This window comes from Pseudoliparis swirei, chromosome 18 (assembly GCF_029220125.1).
Source record: "Pseudoliparis swirei isolate HS2019 ecotype Mariana Trench chromosome 18, NWPU_hadal_v1, whole genome shotgun sequence".
In the NCBI taxonomy this organism is placed as follows: Eukaryota; Metazoa; Chordata; class Actinopteri; order Perciformes; family Liparidae; genus Pseudoliparis; species Pseudoliparis swirei.
This window is the reverse complement of record NC_079405.1, coordinates 11859163-11880527: the sequence shown is the minus strand read 5'-3', so window position 1 is coordinate 11880527 and position 21365 is coordinate 11859163. Positions and strand designations below refer to the sequence as shown.

At 43.5% G+C, this 21365-nt stretch overlaps 1 protein-coding gene and 2 long non-coding RNA genes across 3 annotated transcripts in view; 1 reads left to right on the top strand and 2 right to left on the bottom strand.

Moving 5' to 3' along the window:
• Positions 1 to 201: 201 nt before the first annotated feature.
• LOC130208928 (uncharacterized) lies at positions 202 to 1642 on the bottom strand. Its single transcript, XR_008834502.1, has 5 exons — positions 1455 to 1642; positions 1279 to 1353; positions 1084 to 1184; positions 821 to 950; positions 202 to 709 (listed from the first exon to the last, which is right to left on the bottom strand). It is a non-coding gene; the product is annotated as an uncharacterized LOC130208928 (long non-coding RNA).
• A 5609-nt stretch (positions 1643 to 7251) lies between these two features.
• Positions 7252 to 21365, top strand: part of LOC130207906 (testis-expressed protein 264-like) — a 40706-nt gene continuing 26592 nt past the window's right edge. Inside the window, exons 1-2 of the mRNA XM_056436678.1 lie at positions 7252 to 7293; positions 10208 to 10429. Of these exons, the coding sequence (XP_056292653.1) occupies positions 7252 to 7293; positions 10208 to 10429 (264 nt within the window). The remainder of the gene's footprint in view (positions 7294 to 10207; positions 10430 to 21365) is intronic.
• LOC130208929 (uncharacterized) lies at positions 19508 to 20316 on the bottom strand. The gene is made up of 3 exons (XR_008834503.1): positions 20285 to 20316; positions 19778 to 19902; positions 19508 to 19554 (listed from the first exon to the last, which is right to left on the bottom strand). It is a non-coding gene; the product is annotated as an uncharacterized LOC130208929 (long non-coding RNA).

The window sequence follows — 21365 nt, the reverse complement described above, 5'->3', positions numbered from 1 at the left end:
TGCCCACCATAAATTGTCATTTACACTTTAGTATGTACGTGTTGACATCTCTGCACTTCTTGTATTATATTAATTACTAACTAAACTGCAACTAGTCTACATTTTCTGGTTTATGTATATGATAAAGATTACATTTCCTTAATAATACTTTCATAATGTGTTAATTTCTGCCACGGGTGATAAGATAGGATAAAGACCATCTTAAACCACTTTCTTTTCTTTATTTCCTGTATAAACAGACAATATTTTCATAAAAACTGTACATTTCAGTTTAGCATGCTGAGACCCAAAAAAAATGGCATTAAGACAGAAGATAAATGTAAACAAGAAGTAAATTTACTTTGTCTATGTACAATTTATAAATTATATATTATCGTCCATCTTATGCCTCCATTACAGATTTGGTCTCCCGTCTGATTTTTGAGAAACAGAATAATTCAGAGGGAAATCAGGAAGGGAGAAGGTCTCTTTAGCTTCATGTCATTTCTCCTTGTTGTTGATGCAGACATGGTGGCGCTCCCCTTCAACAAGAAGCAAATCTTCAGGCCATGATGATGAAGAACTCGAGCCGGAGACGGCCAACTCATTCCAATTCAGTGAAGCGAGCGAACATGGCTTTGCGTACTGCGTCTTTGTAAGTGTCCGACGCAGAGAGGGAGTAGTTGGTGCCTTTAGTACCAAGTCCAGCTCCTTTTGTTCTCAACTGTGCCTGAAAAGGAAAACCACACACACTTTACAAATCAACTAAAAGTACCCATCAGAGAATCATCCAGTGATTGATGCCGATGGGTCGACAACACCAGGTAGTTGTTGTGAATACCTCAATTGGTGCAGTGATTCCCTGCTGGTTGCGACCGAGACCTTTACCCTCCTTCCATCCCATAGCCTGCAGCATTTTGTTCCCAATATTGTCGCTGCTGAGGCCGTCTTTAGTGGGCTGTTCGTAGTTGCTGCACACAAAAAGCAAAATGTAATGCTTTAAATACTAGAGAGAAAAAACAGACCAAATGAAACACTAGAGCTCGGCAGGGACTGACAACCCCCATTTTACTCAAAATGGGATTTTAAGAAAAGGTTCCTTACATGACAGGTGTTGGTTGGCTGAACTTCTTCTTTTTGGGTGCTGGCGGTTCAGGGATGCCATATTTTTCTCTCCTCTCAGCCGCACGGTCTCTATATTTTAGCTATTCACCAGCAGGATAACAACATGATATCACCACATTGACAATGTGAAACAATTGGACTCTAGAAGCTGGTTAATTATGCATCAAGACCAACCTCAGTTTCTTTTCTCTCCAACTCTTCCAGTTCTGTTTCGGTCAGTTTGGATCTGTGGAAAACCTCCAAGTTTTTCTTGGAAAGACGAGATGAATATCTCAATTCATTATTGGTCTTTCTGACACAGTAGACAGAAACAAATATTTTAGGCCCAAAGACAATATGTGTGATCTTACCTTGTGAAGGTCAGAGAGTTGCTGATGTCGAATTAGACTTTCTTTGTTGGGAAACTGTCTCCTACACAGCAAGCAGGCCAACTTAGACCAGTCGGTCAGCTTGTCCTGAAGTCCATCACCACAATCAGAATCGGCTACCCCTTCCTCGGGGTCACTGTCTCCACTGTAGGCTGCCACAAGGCCACACTAACCACACCATGGAAAGACAAAGGCAGTCGGAAGGGTTAAGATAAAAAGCATAAATAGCAGGCGAGTACAAGTATTTAAAATGCAATGAAAATTAAAGCTGCAAGCAGCGTCGAACGGGTCCTCGCTCACCCGCGCCGGTCGGGGGAGCCGGCGCCGAGGACCCGGGCGCGCCGGTCGGACTCGACTCGGGCCGTTACTTGTAACGAGCGCGACAAGTTTGGAGCGGATTCGACAAAGTCCAGTTGAGCCACTAGGTGGCGCTTTAACTACGTGAACATATTCATGAATCATGTGTCCTATAAACAAAAACTCACGAAATCCGTGATTTAAAAGCCTCGTCCAGCTGTTTACTGACGTTAGTTATGTTAGAGTAGAGAGAGAGAGAGAGGAGAGAGAGAGAGAGAGAAAAGAGAGAGAGGAGAGAAAAAGAGAGAGAGAGAGTTCTTATTCCATTCTAAATAACGGGCTAGTCTAGGATTTGCGTGGCCAGACTGAAAAAAAAATCATAATGCCTCTCTGGTATTGTTCAGAGGGCCGGGCCAAATGTGGAGGCGGGCCTTAGTTTGAGGACCACTGCTCTTGGCTGTCTATCAATATAGCTCATTTTGAAAATGACGTAAGAGGGCAATACGGATCCTGGTATCAGACCAGCGAGGAGAGCAGTAGAGAGAGGAGAGAGAGGAGAGAGAGGAGACAGAGAGAGGAGACAGCTTGAGAGGAAAGAGAGAAAAAAAGAGAGAGAGATTGAGAGAGTTCTTATTCCATTCTAAATAACGGGCTAGTCAAACAAATTTGGGGCGGACTGAAGGAAGTCCAGTTGCCTTTTAGCCACTAGGTGGCGCTTTAACCACGTGAACATATTCATGCTGGTGTGTCCCTACGTGAAGTAGAGATCACGCCATGTAAATTCAATGTAAAAAAAAGTGATGAAAAAGCTTCCTTGTCTTGGAATCGAACACGATCTCCAGGTGTCCAGACCAACACTTATCAGAGTGTGGTTGGTTAAATATATTAGTTTTAATCACAGACTTAAACATTTTTGTTGTTGATTTGTATTACATTCATGCACTGTAAGGTGACGTCTCACGCAACACGATAGTACGCCAGCGTTAGGTAACTATTTAACCAAGGTGGATGGGCTGACTTGCAGCAGCTACTTAAGTGTTTTGCAGCTATACTCTCGCCATGTCACGTTTACATTTCTAATATTCAACCGGCTAAATAATAACGTAATTGTTAAAACTATCCACGGATTATAAATAATCTATTGCATTGACAGATAGTAGTAACGCTACTTTTTTAGAAGACTACGTTAAGTTGAATAACTTCACAACACATTCTGGAATTGTGTGTGTAGGCTATGTATGATATATGATGTGTATGCAGTGTACAGAAATGACAGAACTTTATATGACATCACATGTTTATTTCTCCTCTTTAAGTCGACCCAATGCATGAGTTATACAGGCAGTCAGTCATTTACATGCTCATGAGAAACTCCCCACGCAAAAAGGTTTCAAGAAGTGTGTTCATTGAGTAATAGGCTGAACATGCATAGTGCACTGTACTGGAAAAATCTCCGTATTGCAATTGATTTGTGATCCCAAAACAAACCGTAAGGCCACTGATGAAACTTGTTGGCCAAGCTGGTCATACCTGATATCCATTACAGCCACCCACAGAGTGTTGTGGCACACTTTACTTGACTCTCTTCTTCTTCTAAAAGTTCCAGGAGATGAACTTTGGATCAGTCATGAGAGCCATGGCATCATCATAGGGGAATGGAAGCTTTTCCTTCAGATACGCAACAACAGGGATGTCGGGTCTGGTGAGCTATGAGCCAGCTGGTTTACAGGCAGCAATGTAGGAGCTCACATTATTTTGAGGCAGAAAATTTGGTTATATTACTTCTCAATAGGTGATCAATAGGTGTTCCTCCAAGAAATGTGCTTGTTTCTTCGTGTGAATGTGTTCAGGCCTTGACTGGCATCACACATGATTTTTTGGGGAAGAATTGGATGAGATTAAGGAATAGTTTTTAACATAAACAAATCACACAAAGTACAAACGCTTGCATTATTGGCAGTGCACATGAAAAAAAGGTAAATATTCATTACACACCACTTACTGAAACAGTCCGTTTTTTCACAGTGTTAAAAGGCGGATTTTACGCTGTGAAGTAGGTTGTTGGGTCGACCGCTAGATGGCGACCACGCCATTCTCCTAAAAACAGTGAGGCGAGCCAAGGTGACTGTTCAATAACTTACAAAAATCCAGTGAAATGTTTTTTTTTTTACAATAAATAATCAGTTTAGTCATTTCATGTATTCATGACATCCTGTCTGTCTTCTTTACCCTTTTCCCAGAAAATGTACAGAGACTTTTGGCACTGACTGATTTTTGTGTTTTCTTGAGAGTAGTATCACAATCTGATATATCATAATCACACAGTGTGTTTTGTGGATCCATAAATGTCACATATGTCGTATAATATTATCCACATGTTATATATATATATATAATATGTGTATATATAATATGTATACATATATAATTTAATACAAACAATATTAACAGTATTAATACAATCAACACATGGTTATTTAATTACATTTTTCAAGTCTTGAGATTCTATAAAACTGATTTTTAGCCGATTCTATTGGCGTTTTGTGGGAGAAATAATCGATGGGAAAAAGTGGAAAAGGGCCAAATCAAGCTGTGAAAAGTACGCCAAAAAAAAATAAAATCCCAAAATAATTGAAAAGTAATGCAAATTTGTTTTATTCAAATAATTTATACGGTATGCTTTGGAATTTCATTGTTATTTTAAATACTACATCTTCACTTTATCACGTATAGAAAGTTTTCACAAAATGTTTAATCATGGAAATTCTGGTTTAAAGTCATGGAAAGGTCCTGAGATCCACTGGTCAGCATGTGGATGGAATCTGTTCACTGGTCACCATGGTGAGGAACCGTCACAACAGACTGACGGCTTTCCTTCCTGAGCAGTGGTCCCCATGTGGCCCCCTGAACAATATCAGAGACGTTCCGATTTATTATTTTTTTCACCTGGCCCGCTGCGGTTGAGATTTGCAGACGCGGAAAATGTGAAGTGGTGCTCTTCTAATAAAACATCTTTGATGGGACGTGTCGAGCTCCCCGCCAATCAGCGTTCAGATGTCCACAGTGTTTGGGAAGTTAGGTTATTTTGAATAGTCCGCTACATTCATGCTGTCACGCTGCACGGTGTAGCGATACTAACAAAGAACCGTACGTTAAAAACGATGTATTGTTATTTTTAGTATCATACTATTGTAAAGACGCTCGATCAGAGCTCATGCGCTGCGCCGCCTCCGCAATGTTGTTCCGCATCAAGCAGCGCAAAGGCCACAGCGTCGCGGCTTATCTCCGTTCTTCTCGTGAAAAAGGTCACTATCCGCCACGGAATAAATAACCACGCTTTCTCCGGTTATACTTTGTGAAATGCCACACACGTCGTGAACATGTAGCGGCCCTGGTGTCTGGGTTCATAACGTCACCCTGAGGCGCACCTAGCTCCGTGAATGTCTCCGGATCACGTGAAGGACTTCCGAGCGCCCACGTGAGCAGCAGCAGCCACCAGATTCAAACAGAGGAGCAGCTCAGCTGATTGGCCTACAACGCAGCGTTCCGCCTCTCCTCTCCTTCCGCCCGCCTTGTTTCTCCTGCGCCATTTCTGGCGCCAACTCAACTTTGCTTATACTCCGACTTATTGAGCTACCGCACACCGCGCGACACAACGAATCGATAATGAAATTCATACAACTATTTTAATAATCGATTTTTATCGATTTTATCGATTCGTTGTTGCAGCCCTAGTTCTCATAGATAATTATATAGAGCGGTGCGTCTGCTATTCAACCTCATATGGCTGTCAGTCGCAGAGCGACAACGACTGCTTTCAATGTGTTGTACGACTCTACAGCCTCTCTCGGTCACGCAAGAGATGTCCACGAGTTGGTTTCAATTTCCCCTTTCTTAAGATGTCTCTTGATTCAACCTACGGTATTCTTATTGATGTAAATGGGGTGGACAAAATAATAGAAACACAAGTACAGTGCAGTACAATACCATAGACTGCGGCCTCCAATATGACCTTAAAGTTGAGTCCACTCCTCTCTAAATTAGTTTCAACAAAAACTGAGCTTTAGAACCTTCAGGAAGGGAGGATTTATTGTCCGGCTGTTGCATTAGACATGTGGCCATCAATTAAATCAACCTGGTGGAAAAAGTATTTCACTGTTTTTGACAAACTTTCCACTAAATAGACACATGTCTCAAAAGGTTCAACAACATGTGTACTTCTGGAGAAAATGTAACTCTTTGAATGTGCACTACAATTAGGACCATTTTCTGTAGAAGTTTCATGGAGTTTTGTATTGTGCCCTTTGTTTGTGAGGCTAAATCTGATCAACAAGAAAAGACTTTGAGGCCGGTCAAAGTGGCCTGCAGTTATTGGGGTGAGTCAGCCGTAGCTTTCTGACCTCAACCATCGGCAGGTCCTAAGAACGGCTCAGACCATATTGGACTGTGCTGATCATCCTCTGCAGAGGGAGCTTGAGTTACTCCCTTCAGGCCGTAGACGCAGAGTTCCTGCTCGGAGTACAAAAAGATGCAACGTATATTTTGTTTGCACAGTAATTTGGTGCCTGTATTTAAACGTGTGATCTCGGCTCTGTACCGTTTGTCCCTGTGATTTGTCCAGACAGTTGCATTATGTGACCATGTTTTGATAAAGATTGTGTTTGTGAACCTGGCTGCAACCACATTTACCTTGTGGGATAGTTAAGTTTGACTTGACTAACTTTTTCCAAAGGTTATCCCACTCACAAAACTGGCAACGTAACTTCTATATACAGTCACAATTTAGCAGCTCTAGCTTAATGGAAGGATCAATCAGCGTCATGGTTGGCCATTATTAGTGCTTCTTTCTTTCCATATTACATACCTATATTGTAGAAGGAAGCGCTAATAGTCAGAAAAAAGCATTGTCGACTATGCTCTGATATCACCTTTGTCAGTATTACTCGAATGTGCATGTATTGTCTGTCTCTGAAATATGCTAATATCTGCATTTTTCATCTTTCAACAGTATTGACTTAAGTGGCGCTACTTGCTGTAGCCTCATGCACAACAACCTGATGGAATGCAACCAGCGTTCAGTGGTGGACTCTGGTCCTCCGCTCTGCTTCAAAACACTTTTGTTTTGCTCATCCTGTTTTTCCCAAGCTGACAATTAAGCTAGAAATGGGTCCGAGTTCCTCTGCACAGTCACAGCCAAGTCCTGATCTAAGTTAAAGTAATTGGCATAATGATCTCAGCTCATTAGCGTCTGAGCCCCCATCGATGCCATCTAGTCCTGCCCCAGTGAGTGCTGCTCCCAGATCATAGGACTGGTATTTGCGTTCAACAGGACACTGTCCATTGATATTTGTGCAGCTGACAGAGCATATGTGTCAACGAGGCTAGTCTCATCCTCTGTTCTCAGTTTTACCTCCTTTAATCACTTTCTCTAGAGAAACAAAAGGCCTCTACAAGGGCTATAGTTGGTCTTTATATGGTTGCCATGGATACAGGGTTGGAGCAGCTCTGTCTGTTCCTTCAAACGGTGAACAGATTTTCTGGGCCCCACTCACTAAACACCTCTCCACCACCAAGCCTCTTCACAGTTTCAAAGCCGGGGGGGGGGGGGGTTCTGACCCAGTGCTCACTCGACACCTCTACTCTGAAGATCTCCTGTCCCCCTCTGCGTTTAACTGTGACAAGCATCAGAGGGCTGTAACGGGGGTGGATCACGGAGGTTTCTGTCAAACTTGTTATTCCAAGTAAGCGATTAGGGTCATGGTCTGTGGTCCTTGAGACATATGGTGTCTAAATAAAAAGCTGCGTGACACGTGGAATGGTGGTGAAATGACACGTGTGTCTACCCGCCCTCAGGGAGCCATGTTTTGGGTCACAATATGATGGAAGCTGTGGGCTTGGCTGCTGAAGCACGGGCTGGTCTGGAAATATGCATCTGTCCCAACGTTCCACTTTGCGATCAATGATGAAAAAGTGGAAAATCTCTTTTATAATTGCCCGTTGAGAAAGTCAAACGTAAGCCTCTGTCAGCCGTTGTTCCTTCCGTTGAATTTTGGAACGTTTTTGCCTCAGATGTGCTGTCAGTGTATTGAAGAAACCTCAAAAGACAGCACACTCGTGTCTTGATGAGTCCAGAGAAGCAAAACAAAGATTGTGGGCACAGGCTTGTGCTTTTGGCGCTGGTTCTTTGATCTGGACGAGCCCTGTGATGATCAATAGATCCACTAGGCTCAGATTCCCCACTGTTAGACCCCAATATATATATATATATATATATATATAAAAAATCGGTCTTTTTTATTTAACATTTTAAGTGTTTGACCTGTTCTACTGAGAAGCTGACTCTTCTTTTGACTTGAGTAACTATTGATTTGGAGTGGGGACTAGATGTTTTTTTTAGGGACTTAGGGATTGTGGACCTTTGATGGATCATATCTTTTTCTGTGTGTTTATCTGTCCTTCATATCTTCACTGAACATCAAGAACACAATATGGCACAGGGCTTATGGGACACGGAGTGGTGTCATCCTTAAAATATCATGTGCATCCTTGAGTTGTATGTGTGTTTGTTCCTTCGTGCGTGACAACAATACCAACTCATGGAAGTAAAAAATCTATAACTTTTCCTATAACCCCGAAACAGGGCTGCAACCAACGGTTATTTTATTATTGATTAATCTGCAGACTATTTATATAATAAAATGCCCATCACATTTCCTGAGTCATTGTTGACATCATCAAATGTCTTGTTTTGTCCTACCAGCAGTCCATAACACAGATGAAGTCAGTTTACAATGATATAAAACATCAAATCAAGTGTTTGGGTGTTTGTTAATTAAAAATACCTCAATTCATTCAATCAATCAACATACAATATCAGTGACATGTAATCAATCCAGTTCTCTTAATTTGTGCATTAAGAAGAGTTTTAGTAGAATAACTTGGCTAATTGATTATTGTTGCAGCTCAATCCTGAGTAAAGCTATCGATTGCACTATAGTTTCAAAACAGATTCTGTTTATCCAAAATCATCACAGAATTTTTTTAATTCACAAAATCAGTCTAGTTGCCAATATTCAATTTGGCTACTACACTATATTATTAACAATACTCACGATAAAATCATCTGTTGCCTGATGGATCGTGGAGGTCTCCATCGTGGAATATGCCGACTATGAACTATTCATACACTCTGTCACATTCATTGAATGTATTTAAACTCTAAATCTGTCCTGTACACATTACATCTATTGCATCTGTCCATCCTGGAGAGGGATCCTCCTCTGTTGCTCTCTTGAAGGTTTCTTCCATTTTTTTCCCCCCTGAAGGGTTATTTGGGAGTTTTTCCTGGTCCGATGCGAGGTTTTGGGGAGGGATGTCTATGTGTACAGATTGTAAAGCACTCCGAGACAAATTTGTAATTTGTGAAATTGGGCTATACAAATAAACTGAATTGAATTGAATTGAATCTGCGGATGCCAGCCACCTCTTGGGTCCGGTGTATGCATATCTCTCACATCTTGCAGTATGTTCGTGTGCGTGTGTGTTACACTTTTAATGTGCTGTAGTGTGCATGATTAGCCTAGTCTGCAGTGTACAAGGAACCCCAGACTTCTACCCCGGACTGGCCTGGAGAAAAAGAGGAGAAAATAGACATCCTCTCATCTCCAGGCTGTGCTAGAAGCGTAGCATTGATGGGTCTCCGGACAAATTGTACCATTCCAGCTTATATCTATTACATGAGCCTTCAGCAGAGCTCAGCTCCGCACAGTGGGGAGAAAGTCTCGGATGTCCCAGGAGTATTCATTTGTAAAGAGAGTGTCTCCCTTTTCTTCTTCGTTTTTCTAATGGGCACCAGGGTTCTACGAATGGAGGAATGAGCAGTAATTGCTGCGCTGCCAAGTGGTCCAATTAGCGCTGAGATTAATGAGAATAAGTTCTCCTTAAATTCAGCACCTGACTGACATCAGAGAAGATATCTACATCCCATTGTATTTTTACATGGGCTATGCACTGCTCACCAAATGATCTTACATCACAACTCGCCAGTCATCAGAGACTTTGGAAATGTTGACATAACTGCAGGTAAGATGACCTTTCAAGGTTTCCCTCCTTTTCTCAGGGAGATTGACTGGCACGAGGAGATGATGTTGTGGTTTTTTTCAATCAGTTTATGCACAAAAACATTAGCAAACATTAAGCATTGTTCTGAAATAGCATTCTGTGAGTGCTGCTCTTGTCATATTGGAGGCGTTGTGTAATTATTGAAGGAAGAATCGCAATATTGAGGAAAAAAGGGAAAGGTCAAATGTCAGCAGCCTTTCCTTTTCTGTTTATCTATTTTCTATCTGATCAGTCTCAATCTTTCAGTCTTATTTTGTTTTTCTTTTCTTTTTTAATCAACCTTTTTATATATGTTTTCATTTTCTTCTTGTTTCTAGGTGCCGGGTCCACAGTGTCGCTGTGCTGTCGGCAGTATTCTGAACGAGGGAGAAAACAAGGCAGACGAGGAACTTTTAAAGAGCTATGAGACGTCCGGCTTTAAAGTCTTTTCCTTTCCAGAAGTCACACACGTGGTCACTACCTCGTTCCCCCACAGGACGTTTTTCTCTGTGCTTCTGGGAATAAGAAGAGTTTACCCGCAGCTCCAGCACTACATCAAGGTATTGTGCCTTTTGGACTTTCTACTCCCATCACAATGTGTTGATTCAAAGAAAAGTAAAATGCTCCATTCAGGAGAATACGATGATAATCGTAAAAAAAAGCACAGATAAACATTATAAGCTACTGCCTGTATGTTAATGTTAGTGATCGGGCAACGCGAAAGGAAGCGTGAGATGTGAAATGTGTGTGTTTATGAGAGGACGAATCATTGCTAACTCCAGTGTTTCCCCTAGGTTTACAGCATTTACATGTTGGTGTTCATTTATTTTCATGACCACCACAAAGGGTGCACGTTTTGTCACTGCAGTGGATTTTTCAGTGCTTTTGAAAGAAGAGTTCCAGAGCCTCTTGATAAGGAAAGTCAGAAACATCTGGCCCATTAATTGAAATCCGCAGGCTGGCAGCAAGATGGTCTCCTTGCAGCCTGTTGCGGATGTTTGTCTTGACCTGCAAATACATAAACTGTTAGGCTTTAAAAGTGAAAGCTGATATCTTAGAATAGTGATAGCTTACACAGCAAATCCCATTGTGAAAAGTCTATATTACTCTGTTCATGGTGGAGAAGTCCCTCTCACAGTTTACACTGCTGACTGGGACTGTGAGGGCAATGGCAGCCAGCAGGCTCCTTGTTGGGTTAGGGTCAGCGACGTGTTCCATCTTCTCCACTGTGGGAGCGTTTAAAAAATGCAGATATAGCGGTTTGTTTTTCACGCGACATATTCAACGCTCTCTGCTGGCTAGTGGGAGTGTGCTCACAATTACAGGATGGCGGGCGGAGATTTCAGGGGGGCGGGCCGCCACCCTGGTAGAATGGTGGGGGAAACACTGCACTTGTGTCGAGGTCCCACACGGGAAAATCAAACGGCATAACTTTTACTTTAGTTTTGACACATCACAGAGGAAGTCCTTGTTGACTGGGTGATGTGTCTGGGTACGCTGTCATTTTATAGCTCCAACCTAACACAAGTACTTTTGCTTTGTTTGAATTTTGTTGTGATTTTAAGCCAAACTATGATGTTTTATGTATTTAACATAACCAAGTAGTGGTGTTGCCTCTGGCACTCACAGCTTCCTCTGTCATTGGTTCAGACGTGTCTGTCTGCCTGTGCATGTAATCATCTGTTTTTGCAAGAATCTTGGGTTGAATGGCCAATTAGTGCAATTAACAGCAAATTTAATTTCTTCAATCAAATTCACGCAGAGCAGTGTCAATCCTCAACTGTGGGAAAACTATGAATATTCATATATTTATATATGGCAGATGCCCAATTCCATTGTCACAGAAGTAGGTACCTTAGTGTTTCCTAAAAACAGTCATACAAACGTAATTGTATTAAAAGTATTACTTTATTAAGTAATTACAAAATTAATTGAAATTTAAAAAACCATTCATAAGTGCAAACTGCAACAATTTAATTTCCTTCCATAAACCAAGGTTTGTGTTCATTGTGTAGACCAGTGGTCCCCAAACTAAGGCCCGCGGGCCGGATACGGCCCGCCTGCACATTTGGTCCGGCCCCCTGAACAATACCAGAGACGCATTATTATTTATTTTCAGTCTGGCCACGCAAATCCTAGACTAGCCGCTGTCAAATAGAACGTGTGAAGATCCCGGAAAGGGTTATTAATATTTGGTTATGTGTGGCTTTCTGGAAAACAATAAATGTTTACATTTAGGCACCCCTGCGATCGTCACACTTTTTCTGTTACAAACTGACCCCGGCCCCAATCAGAGAAGGGAAAAGTGATGTGCCCCTCACAGGAAAAAGTTTGGGGACCCCTGGTGTCGACGGTTGCAGGTGCACGACGAGTGAAGAGGCTTCAGCTTTGTCCCAAAAGAAAAGGGGAAATACAGAAATAGAGGCGCCGCCTCCTCTTCTAGTGGGTCACAGGTTCTCAATCTTTACATTGGTTTTAATTCAATTCAATTCAGTTTATTTGTATAGCCCAATTTCACAAATTACAAATTTGTCTCGGAGTGCTTTACAATCTGTACACATAGACATCCCTGCCCCAAAACCTCACATCGGACCAGGAAAAACTCCCAAATAACCCTTCAGGGGGAAAAAAGGGAAGAAACCTGGAGGAGAGCAACAGAGGAGGATCCCTCTCCAGGATGGACAGATGCAATAGATGTAATGTGTACAGAAGGACAGATTTAGAGTTAAAATACATTCAATGAATATGACAGAGTGTATGAATAGTTCATAGTAGGCATATTCCACGATGGAGACCTCCACGATCCATCAGGCAGATGGCGGTGGGGAGGAGGAGGGCGGAGTCTCAACAGTGGGCGGAGTCTCAACAGGACAGTGGCGTAGTCAGGAGCAGGAATTCCACGACCCAGACCTCAATGATCCATCAGGCAGATAGGATTTATGTCGTCTCATAGGGTCCGATGACCCCATGAGACGTGAAGTCAAAAGGACTCCGGGAGAAAGCAGAGTTAGTAACGTGTGATTGAGAGATGAAAATTCATCCTTAAGGAGAGAAAAAGAGGAGATAGGTACTCAGTGCATCCTAAACGTCCCCGGCAGCTATAAGCCTATAGCAGCATATCAAGGGGCTGGACCAGGGCAAACCTGATTCAGCCCTAACTATAAGCTCTGTCAAAGAGGAAGGTCTTAAGTCTACTCTTAAACGAGGTGACTGTGTCTGCCTCCCGGACTGAAATTGGAAGCTGGTTCCATAAAAGAGGAGCTTGATAACCAAAGGCTCTGGCTCCCATTCTACTTTTTAAGACTCTAGGAACTACAAGTAGTCCGCATTTAGTGAGCGAGCTCTCTAGTGGGCAATATGGTACTACAAGCTCCTTAAGATATGATGGTGCATCACCAATCAAGGCTTTGTAGGTTAAGAGAAGAATTTTAAAAGTGATTCTTGATTTTACTGGGAGCCAGTGCAGAGCAGCTAGTGCAGGAGTGATGTGATCTCTTTTCTTAGTTTTAGTGAGAACACGAGCTGCAGCATTCTGGATCAACTGGAGGGACCTAAGAGATTTATTAGAGCAGCCTGATAATAAGGAGTTGCAGTAATCCAGTCTCAAGTAACGAACGCGTGAACCAATTTTTCTGCATCTTTTGAGGCAAGATGTGCCTGATTTTGAAATATTACGTAGATGAAAGAATGCAGTCCTTGAGATTTGCTTTACGTGGGAGTTAAAGGACAAGTCCCGATCAAAGATAACGCCAAGATTCTTTACAGTGGTGTTGGATGCCAGGGCAATGCCGTCTACAGAATCCACATCACCAGATAATTGATCTCTGAGGTGCTCAGGGCCGATTAAAATTACTTCGGTTTTGTCTGAGTTTAACATCAAGAAATTGCAGGTCATCCATGTTTTTATGTCTTTAAGACATGCTTGAATTTTACAGAGTTGGTTGCTCTCCTCTGGTTTTATCGATAAATATAGTTGAGTATCATCTGCATAACAATGAAAGTTTATGGAGTGTTTCCTGATAATATTGCCCAAAGGAAGCATGTATAAGGTAAATAAAATTGGTCCAAGCACAGAACCTTGTGGAACTCCGTGATTAACGTTAGTGGTTATCGAGCCGTCATCGTTTACAAATACAAACTGAGATCGATCTGATAAATAGGATTTAAACCAAATTAGTGCCGTGCCTGAAATGCCAATCGACTGCTCCAGTCTCTGTAACAGGATGTCATGGTCAATGGTGTCGAATGCAGCACTAAGGTCTAACAAGACCAGGACAGAGAGGAGTCCTTTATCTGCTGCCATTAAGAGGTCATTTGTAATTTTCACCAGTGCCGTCTCGGTGCTGTGGTGTTTTCTAAATCCTGATTGAAATTTCTCAAATAAACTATTATGATGTAGAAAGTCGCACAACTGATTTGCGACCACTTTCTCAAGGATCTTGGAGAGGAAGGGAGGTTAGAGATCGGTCTGTAGTTAGCCAACACCTCTGGATCCAGAGTGGGCTTCTTCAGGAGAGGTTTAATAACAGCCACTTTGAAGGAGTGTGGTACGTGGCCTGTTAGCAGAGACACATTGATAATATCTAATAGAGAGCCGCCAATTAAAGGCAAAACGTCTTTAAGCAGCCTCGTCGGGATGGGGTCCAAGAGACAGGTAGGCGTGTTCAAGTAGAAACCGTTGAAGATAATTGGTCACGGTTGATGGGAGAAAAGCCTCCAAATATACACCAGGGCATACAGCGGTTTCCAAGGCCATTCCACTTGAGGACAGATTGGCACAGGTTATGGGCAAGAGAATATTAATCTTGTCCCTAATAGTTAAAATCTTTTCATTAAAGAAGTTCATAAAGTCATTACCACTGAGGTTTATAGGAATGCTCGGCCCACAGAGCTGTGACTCTCTGTCAGCCTGGCTACAGTGCTGAAGAGAAACCTGGGGTTGTTTTTATTTTTTTCTATTACTGATGAGTAATAGGCTGCTCTGGCATTACGGAGGGCCTTCTTATATGTTTTAAGACTATCTCGCCAAACTAAGCGGGATTCTTCGAGATTAGTTGAACGCCATATGCTCAAGCTTTCGTGACGCTTGCTTCAGTTTGCGCGTCTGAGGGTTATACCAGGAGCAAACCTCCTCTTCCTCACTGTCTTCTTCTTCAGAGGGCTATCGAGTCCAGTGTCATTCTCAGAGAGCCTATGGCACTGTCAACAAGATGATCAATCTGGGACGGACTAAAGTTAGACCAGGAGTCCTCTGTTATATTGAGACGTGGTATCGAATCAAAACAGAAGGAATCGCTTTAAATTTAGCTACAGCACTGTCAGTTAGACACCTGGTGTAGAAACTTTTGACTAACGGAGTACACATCGGTAGTATAAATTCAAAAGTTATGAGGTTGTGGTCTGACAGAAGAGGATTCTGTGGGAAGACGTTCAAATGCTCAATGTCAACACCATAAGTAAGAACAAGATCAAGCGTGTGGCCAAAGCTGTGAGTGGGTTTCTGTACTCTCTGACAGAAGCCAATCGAGTCCAACAAGGAGATGAATGCAGCACTAAGGCAATCATTATCAACATCCACATGGATATTAAAATCTCCAACAATAATAACTTTATCGGTTTTAAGAACCAAACTTGATATAAATTCTGAGAATTCAGATATAAACTCTGAATATGGACCTGGTGGCGGTACAGAATCACAAATCGAATTGGCTGTAGTGTTTTCCAGGTTGGATGTGAAAGACTAAGAACAAGGCTTTCAAATGAGGTGTAGTGTAATTTTGGTTGAGGATTAATTAATAGGCTCGATTCAAAGATGGCTGCTACTCCACCTCCTCGACCGGTGCCTCGAGGAATGTGAGTATTAATATGACTTGGAGGAGTCGATTCATTCAGGCAGACATATTCTTCATGGCTCAGCCAGGTTTCAGTTAGGCAACATAAATCAATGTGATTATCTGATATTAAATCATTTAGTAACACAGCTTTAGATGACAGAGATCGAATATTTAGGAGACCACATTTAATAGTCCTGTTTTGTTGCACTGCTGAAATAATGGTGTTAACTTGTATAAGGTTATTGTGTACGACTCCTCTTCTGCTTACTTTTGATTTATTTAATTGAAGTGGCCGTGGGACAGACACAGTCTCTACTCTAAAGTCATGGGTGGGTAACTGCTCGAATGGAAGAGCAGAGAAGGGTGTTAAACTACAACTCTGCTCCCGGTTCCTGATCTGAACCCTGGGTTGTCATAGATTAAGTCCGATGATCAACTTGGTCATATTCGCAGTAATGAGACGCGCCCGTCCAACGTGGGATGGATGCCGCTCTCCTCATCAGATCAGGTTTTCCCCAGAAAGTCTTCCAGTTGTCTACGTAGCCCACATTATTCGCTGGGCACCACCTCGACAGCCAGCGGTTGAAAGACGACATTCGGCTATACAATTCGTCTGTCTGCAAATTTGGGAGAGGGCCAGAGAAAATTACGGTGTCCGACAACGTCTTGGCATAAGCACACACCGATTCCACATTAATTTTAGTGAGTTCCAGCGCGGCTCGGGCGCCATTACCACCGGCGTGTATTACAATCTGACTGTATCTCCGCTATCCTTAGCCAGCAGTTTCAAACAAGACTCCACGCCGCCCGCTCTGGCCCCGGAGGCACACGACTGTGGTCCGCGCTTCGCTATTTTCACGTTCCTGACTATAGAGCTCCCGATAACCAGGGTGTGTTCCTCAGCGGGTGTGTCGCTGAGCAGGAAAACTGGTTCAAACGTGAAGTGGTTGGTGCACAGCGGGCTTCTGTTTAGACTTACTACTCCTGCGAACAGTTACCCACGATCCCGGCTGATCGGGCACCACCGGAGAACAGCTAACAGCTGACTGTAGCTCGCGCCGCTACGGGAGAGGGCGGGCTAACTAGCATAGCTGTCTGAGCTTCGATAGCGCGGAGCCGTGCATCTAACCCACTTAGACCTGCCTCCAACCTAGCAAATAAACTACACTTGTTGCATGTATCGTTATCATTAAGGGAGGCAGGGGGATAACTATACATGAGACACACTGAGCAAGAGGGAGCGGGAGGGAGAGAAGAAGAAGTCATGCTCGCTGTTGAGCTGGCAACCAGAGCTTACCGGAAGAGTGAGATGATGCGTTCAGGAGCAGCTGGGAAAATTCATGCACTCTCTCTTTGTTTCACTCCTCTCTATTCATTCAACATCTACATCAATGGAAATGATGAAGCAATGGAAAAACAAGGATATTGTTGTGTATTATAGATAGATAGATAGATAGATATATACTTTATTAATCCCCAAGGGGAAATTTGTCGTTACAAGTAGCAGCACCAATAAACCAAACACACAGGAATAAAAACAAAACACAAATATAAAAATAAAAAAAACAGGGATGAAAGATATAGAAGTATACAAAGTAAACAAAACAAAATATATATGTACATATACAACACACATGCATACACAACACACATCAATGACAAATCAAATCAAATTCAAAAATATTAAATATAGACAGTGTGCAAAATGCAGAGTGTGTATATGTGTGCAGTGCAAATGAAATGTGTGTGTATGTGTGTCGTGCAAACAAATGAAATGTGTGAAGTGCAGATCAACACAGTGTGGATATGAAGTTATTATTGCAGTTATTGCACTATGATCTGGCAAGAGGTGATCTGTTGTAGAGCCTCAGAGCCGTCGGCAGGAATGTTCTCCTGTATCTGTCCTTGTGGCAGCGGAGCGTGAGGAGACGTCTGGAGAAAGTCCTCCTCTGTCCCTGTAGGAGGTGGTGGAGAGGGTGGTCCGGGTTGTCCAATATGGACACAAGTTTCTTCAACGTCCTCCTCTCCACCACCTGTTCCAGGTGCTCCAGCTGGCAGCCGATGATGGAGCCAGCCTTCCCAACCAGTTTGTTGAGACGGCTGGTGTCACCGGCTCCGATGCTGCTCCCCCAGCAGACAATGGCAAAGTGCAGCACACTGGCGACAACCGACTGGTAGAATAACTCCAGCATCTTGCTGCACACGTTGAAGGATCGAAGCTTCCTCAGGAAAACGAGTCGACTCATCTCCTTCTTGTACACAGCGTTGATGTTGGCCTTCCAGTTCAGTCGGCTGTCGATGGAGACGCCCAGGTACTTGCACTCCTCCACCATGTCCACGTCCACTCCCAGGACACTCAGAGGTGGAGGAGCTGTCGCCTTCCTCCTGAAGTCCACCACCATCTCTCTGGTCTTGGCCACGTTCAGCCGCAGGTGGTTCTCATCGGCCCACTTTACAAAGTCACTCACCACTGCCCTGTACTCCTCCTCCCGTCCATCCCTAATACACCCGACCACTGCAGAGTCATCAGAGTACTTCTGCAGATGGCATGACTCCGTGTTGTACTGGAAGTCAGTGGTGTACAGGGTGAAGAGGAAGGGAGACAGAACAGTTCCCTGTGGGGCTCAACATCACTGACCACCGTTCCAGACAGCACACGGCCCATTCTGACAAACTGTGGCCTGCCTGTGAGGTAGTCAGTGATCCAGGAGATGGTGGACGCGTCGACACCGGCCACCCGCAGCTTCTCACTCAGCAGCAGTGGCTGGATGGTGTTAAATGCACTGGAGAAGTCAAAGAAAGTGACTCTCACAGAGACACCGGTTCCATCCAGGTGCGACTGAGCTCGTTGCAGCAGGTAGATGATGGCGTCGTCCACTCCCACATGAGGCTGGTAAGCAAATTGCAGAGGGTCCAGCGATGATTTCACCTGCGGCCGGAGGTGGGCCAAGACCAGCCTCTCCAGCACCTTCATCACATGGGAGGTGAGGGCGACCGGTCGGTAGTCGTTGAGGCCAGATGGTGTTGACTTCTTTGGGACAGGGACCAGGCACGACGTCTTCCACAGCACCGGGACTTCCCCCAGCTTCAGGCTGAGGTTGAAGAGGCGCTGCAGGACACCAGACAGCTGGGTGGCGCAGGTCTTTAGGACCCTGGGGCTGATGCCATCAGGACCTTCCACCCTGCGCTGGTGTAGTTTCTCCACGTAACTCTCTGTTGTGTAGCTTGTTAATAAAGGTGGTGTTATTCTCCCTCTTCCTCTTCTCTAGATATGCGGCAAAATGAATGTTATACAAACTGAGACAACATCTCTGTGGTGTGTTTGATGTCGTTGAATATTGAAAGCAAACATTTTAAATTCAAACTTAAACTATAATTTATTTTCTGACTTTAAATGAGATACTCTTTTTTCTGACTTCTTTGATTTACTAAACTATTACTTTTCTATTAATTCATTCATTTATGATGTCTTGTTGATGCCTTTATTATGGTGAACTTTACGAAAGCTTTTCTATGACTTTTTAGGATGTACTATATTTGTTCTTTTTTTTTTTTTACATATATACTTTTTTATCACTTTTTCTCCCAACTATTCGATGGCTTTGTTACGACTTTCTTATTACTTTTTTTGCTGTATTGTATTATGAATTTTAAGCAGCTCGCTCCTGCTCCTGTTCAGCCCTCCACTGGTCCTTAGTGGTCCCAGGTCCCCCTTGGCAGTGGTCCAGTGGGGTCCCCATGTGGTTTCCTGGCTGAATTCCTGTTGCCAGAGTCCGGTACAGAATTCGTGAACCTGGCGTAGCGTCTTCTGCTGCGAGTCTTTGCAGGAACAATGGACTTGGTGTACAGGCCTGACTCGGTGTAAAAGGGAATTAAAATGGTAAACATATATACATAGATGTACATATATACACACACATATAAGTATATATTTATATATACATTCATAAATATATATACATTCATACATACATATGCACACACATAAGTACATATATACATAAGTGGCACCCTGGATATTTTAAGGGCAAATATTGTTATCAGAATTGTTATTGTATTGCAGTGTGTTAGTACCTTGCCCCCATCATCCTTATTTCACCTCCTTATCCTGCTTTCACCTGAAGTGGCTGCAGGGCGATACTCGTGTTCGCCAGTAGGGGCAGTAGCGGGTTTTCCATGACTGGCGCCGTCATTCTTGTCTTAAACAAACAAGTTAGACCAGCATATCACAGACTGTGACCAGCTATTAATGTAAGCCTTGGTGTTTACAGGTGAGAAACATACACAAGTGCCATATATATATTAATGTTATGTTCGCTCGCTTCGGCGGTGCTATATTTTGATAGTTATTAAGTGTGTAGTAGTTAAGGAGAAGACAGTTGATTAAGGATAGCGCCGTTTAGCTAGCGGATGCTAATCGCGAGCTAGCGTTTTAGCACCATTGTGGCATCAGTAACCTGCCTGAGAATTACATTGTTCCATGAAAGACTAGATAGTTACATGTTGTGTCCCCTGACAGATATAAACAGTAGTATGTACACACATAAGTACTTATGTCATACACAACATGTACATACATACATATAAACAGGTTTCCTGGTGGAAGTCACGTGCCTTCGATCTCCGTGGCCTTGTCCGTCACCATGGAAACTGTCACATGACATTAAGGCGCTTTCGTCGCTAGTGACGTCACGGAGCACCGAACCAGAGTCTATAAGTAGAAGTGATTTCCAGCAAAGCAGCAGGGATTTGTGAATCTCACAGGAGAGGTGGGCGATAGGCGGTTCAGAATCGCCTACACGGGAGGAGCGATTCATAGGCGAGTCTGATTATGAATCGCCGACCTCCCCAACGGGGTGGGACGGTTTGGCGAGAATCACCTTGTGTGATTACTCCTTACACCCCATCCCGGGGTGGGTTTGGTTCTGTGGGATTCACAAATGGGGCCCTATTTAACCCCTTAGTTTAGTTTAGTTTATTTCGATCAGCAAAATATAACAACAGCGCGCTGTTTGACGTGATGACGTCACAGTACGTATCAGCGGGGAGACTGACTGCACAGAGCGCTCAACGAGCCCGGAGCGCGGATAGACCGCGAGTCTCTGCTCGAGCGCAGACTGGACCGTTAACCTGAAGGGGGGGATGTTCGGTTCCCGCAGCTGCTCGCGCACCACCCTCCGGTGTTGTTGTTGGCTTTTGTAGTGTTACTAAAAGAGTAACACCGTGGCCTTGTCCGTCACCATGGAAACATTGTCACATGACATGAAAGCGCTTTGGTTCTGTGACGTCGCTAGTGACGACACGGAGCACCGAACCAGAGTCTATAAGTAGAAGTGATTTCCAGCAAAGCAGCAGGGATTTGTGAATCTCACAGGAGAGGTGGGCGATAGGCGGTTCAGAATCGCCTACACGGGAGGAGCGATTCATAGGCGAGTCTGATTATGAATCGCCTACCTCCCCAACGGGGTGGGACGGTTTGGCGAGAATCACCTTGTGTGATTACTCCTACACCCCATCCCGGGGTGGGTTTGGTTCTGTGGGATTCACAAATGGGGCCCTATTTAACCCCTTAGTTTAGTTTATTTCGATCAGCAAAATATACAACACATCACGCATCACGGCAGAGCTCTGATGCTGGCGCGCAGAGAGAAAGGTTGATTCA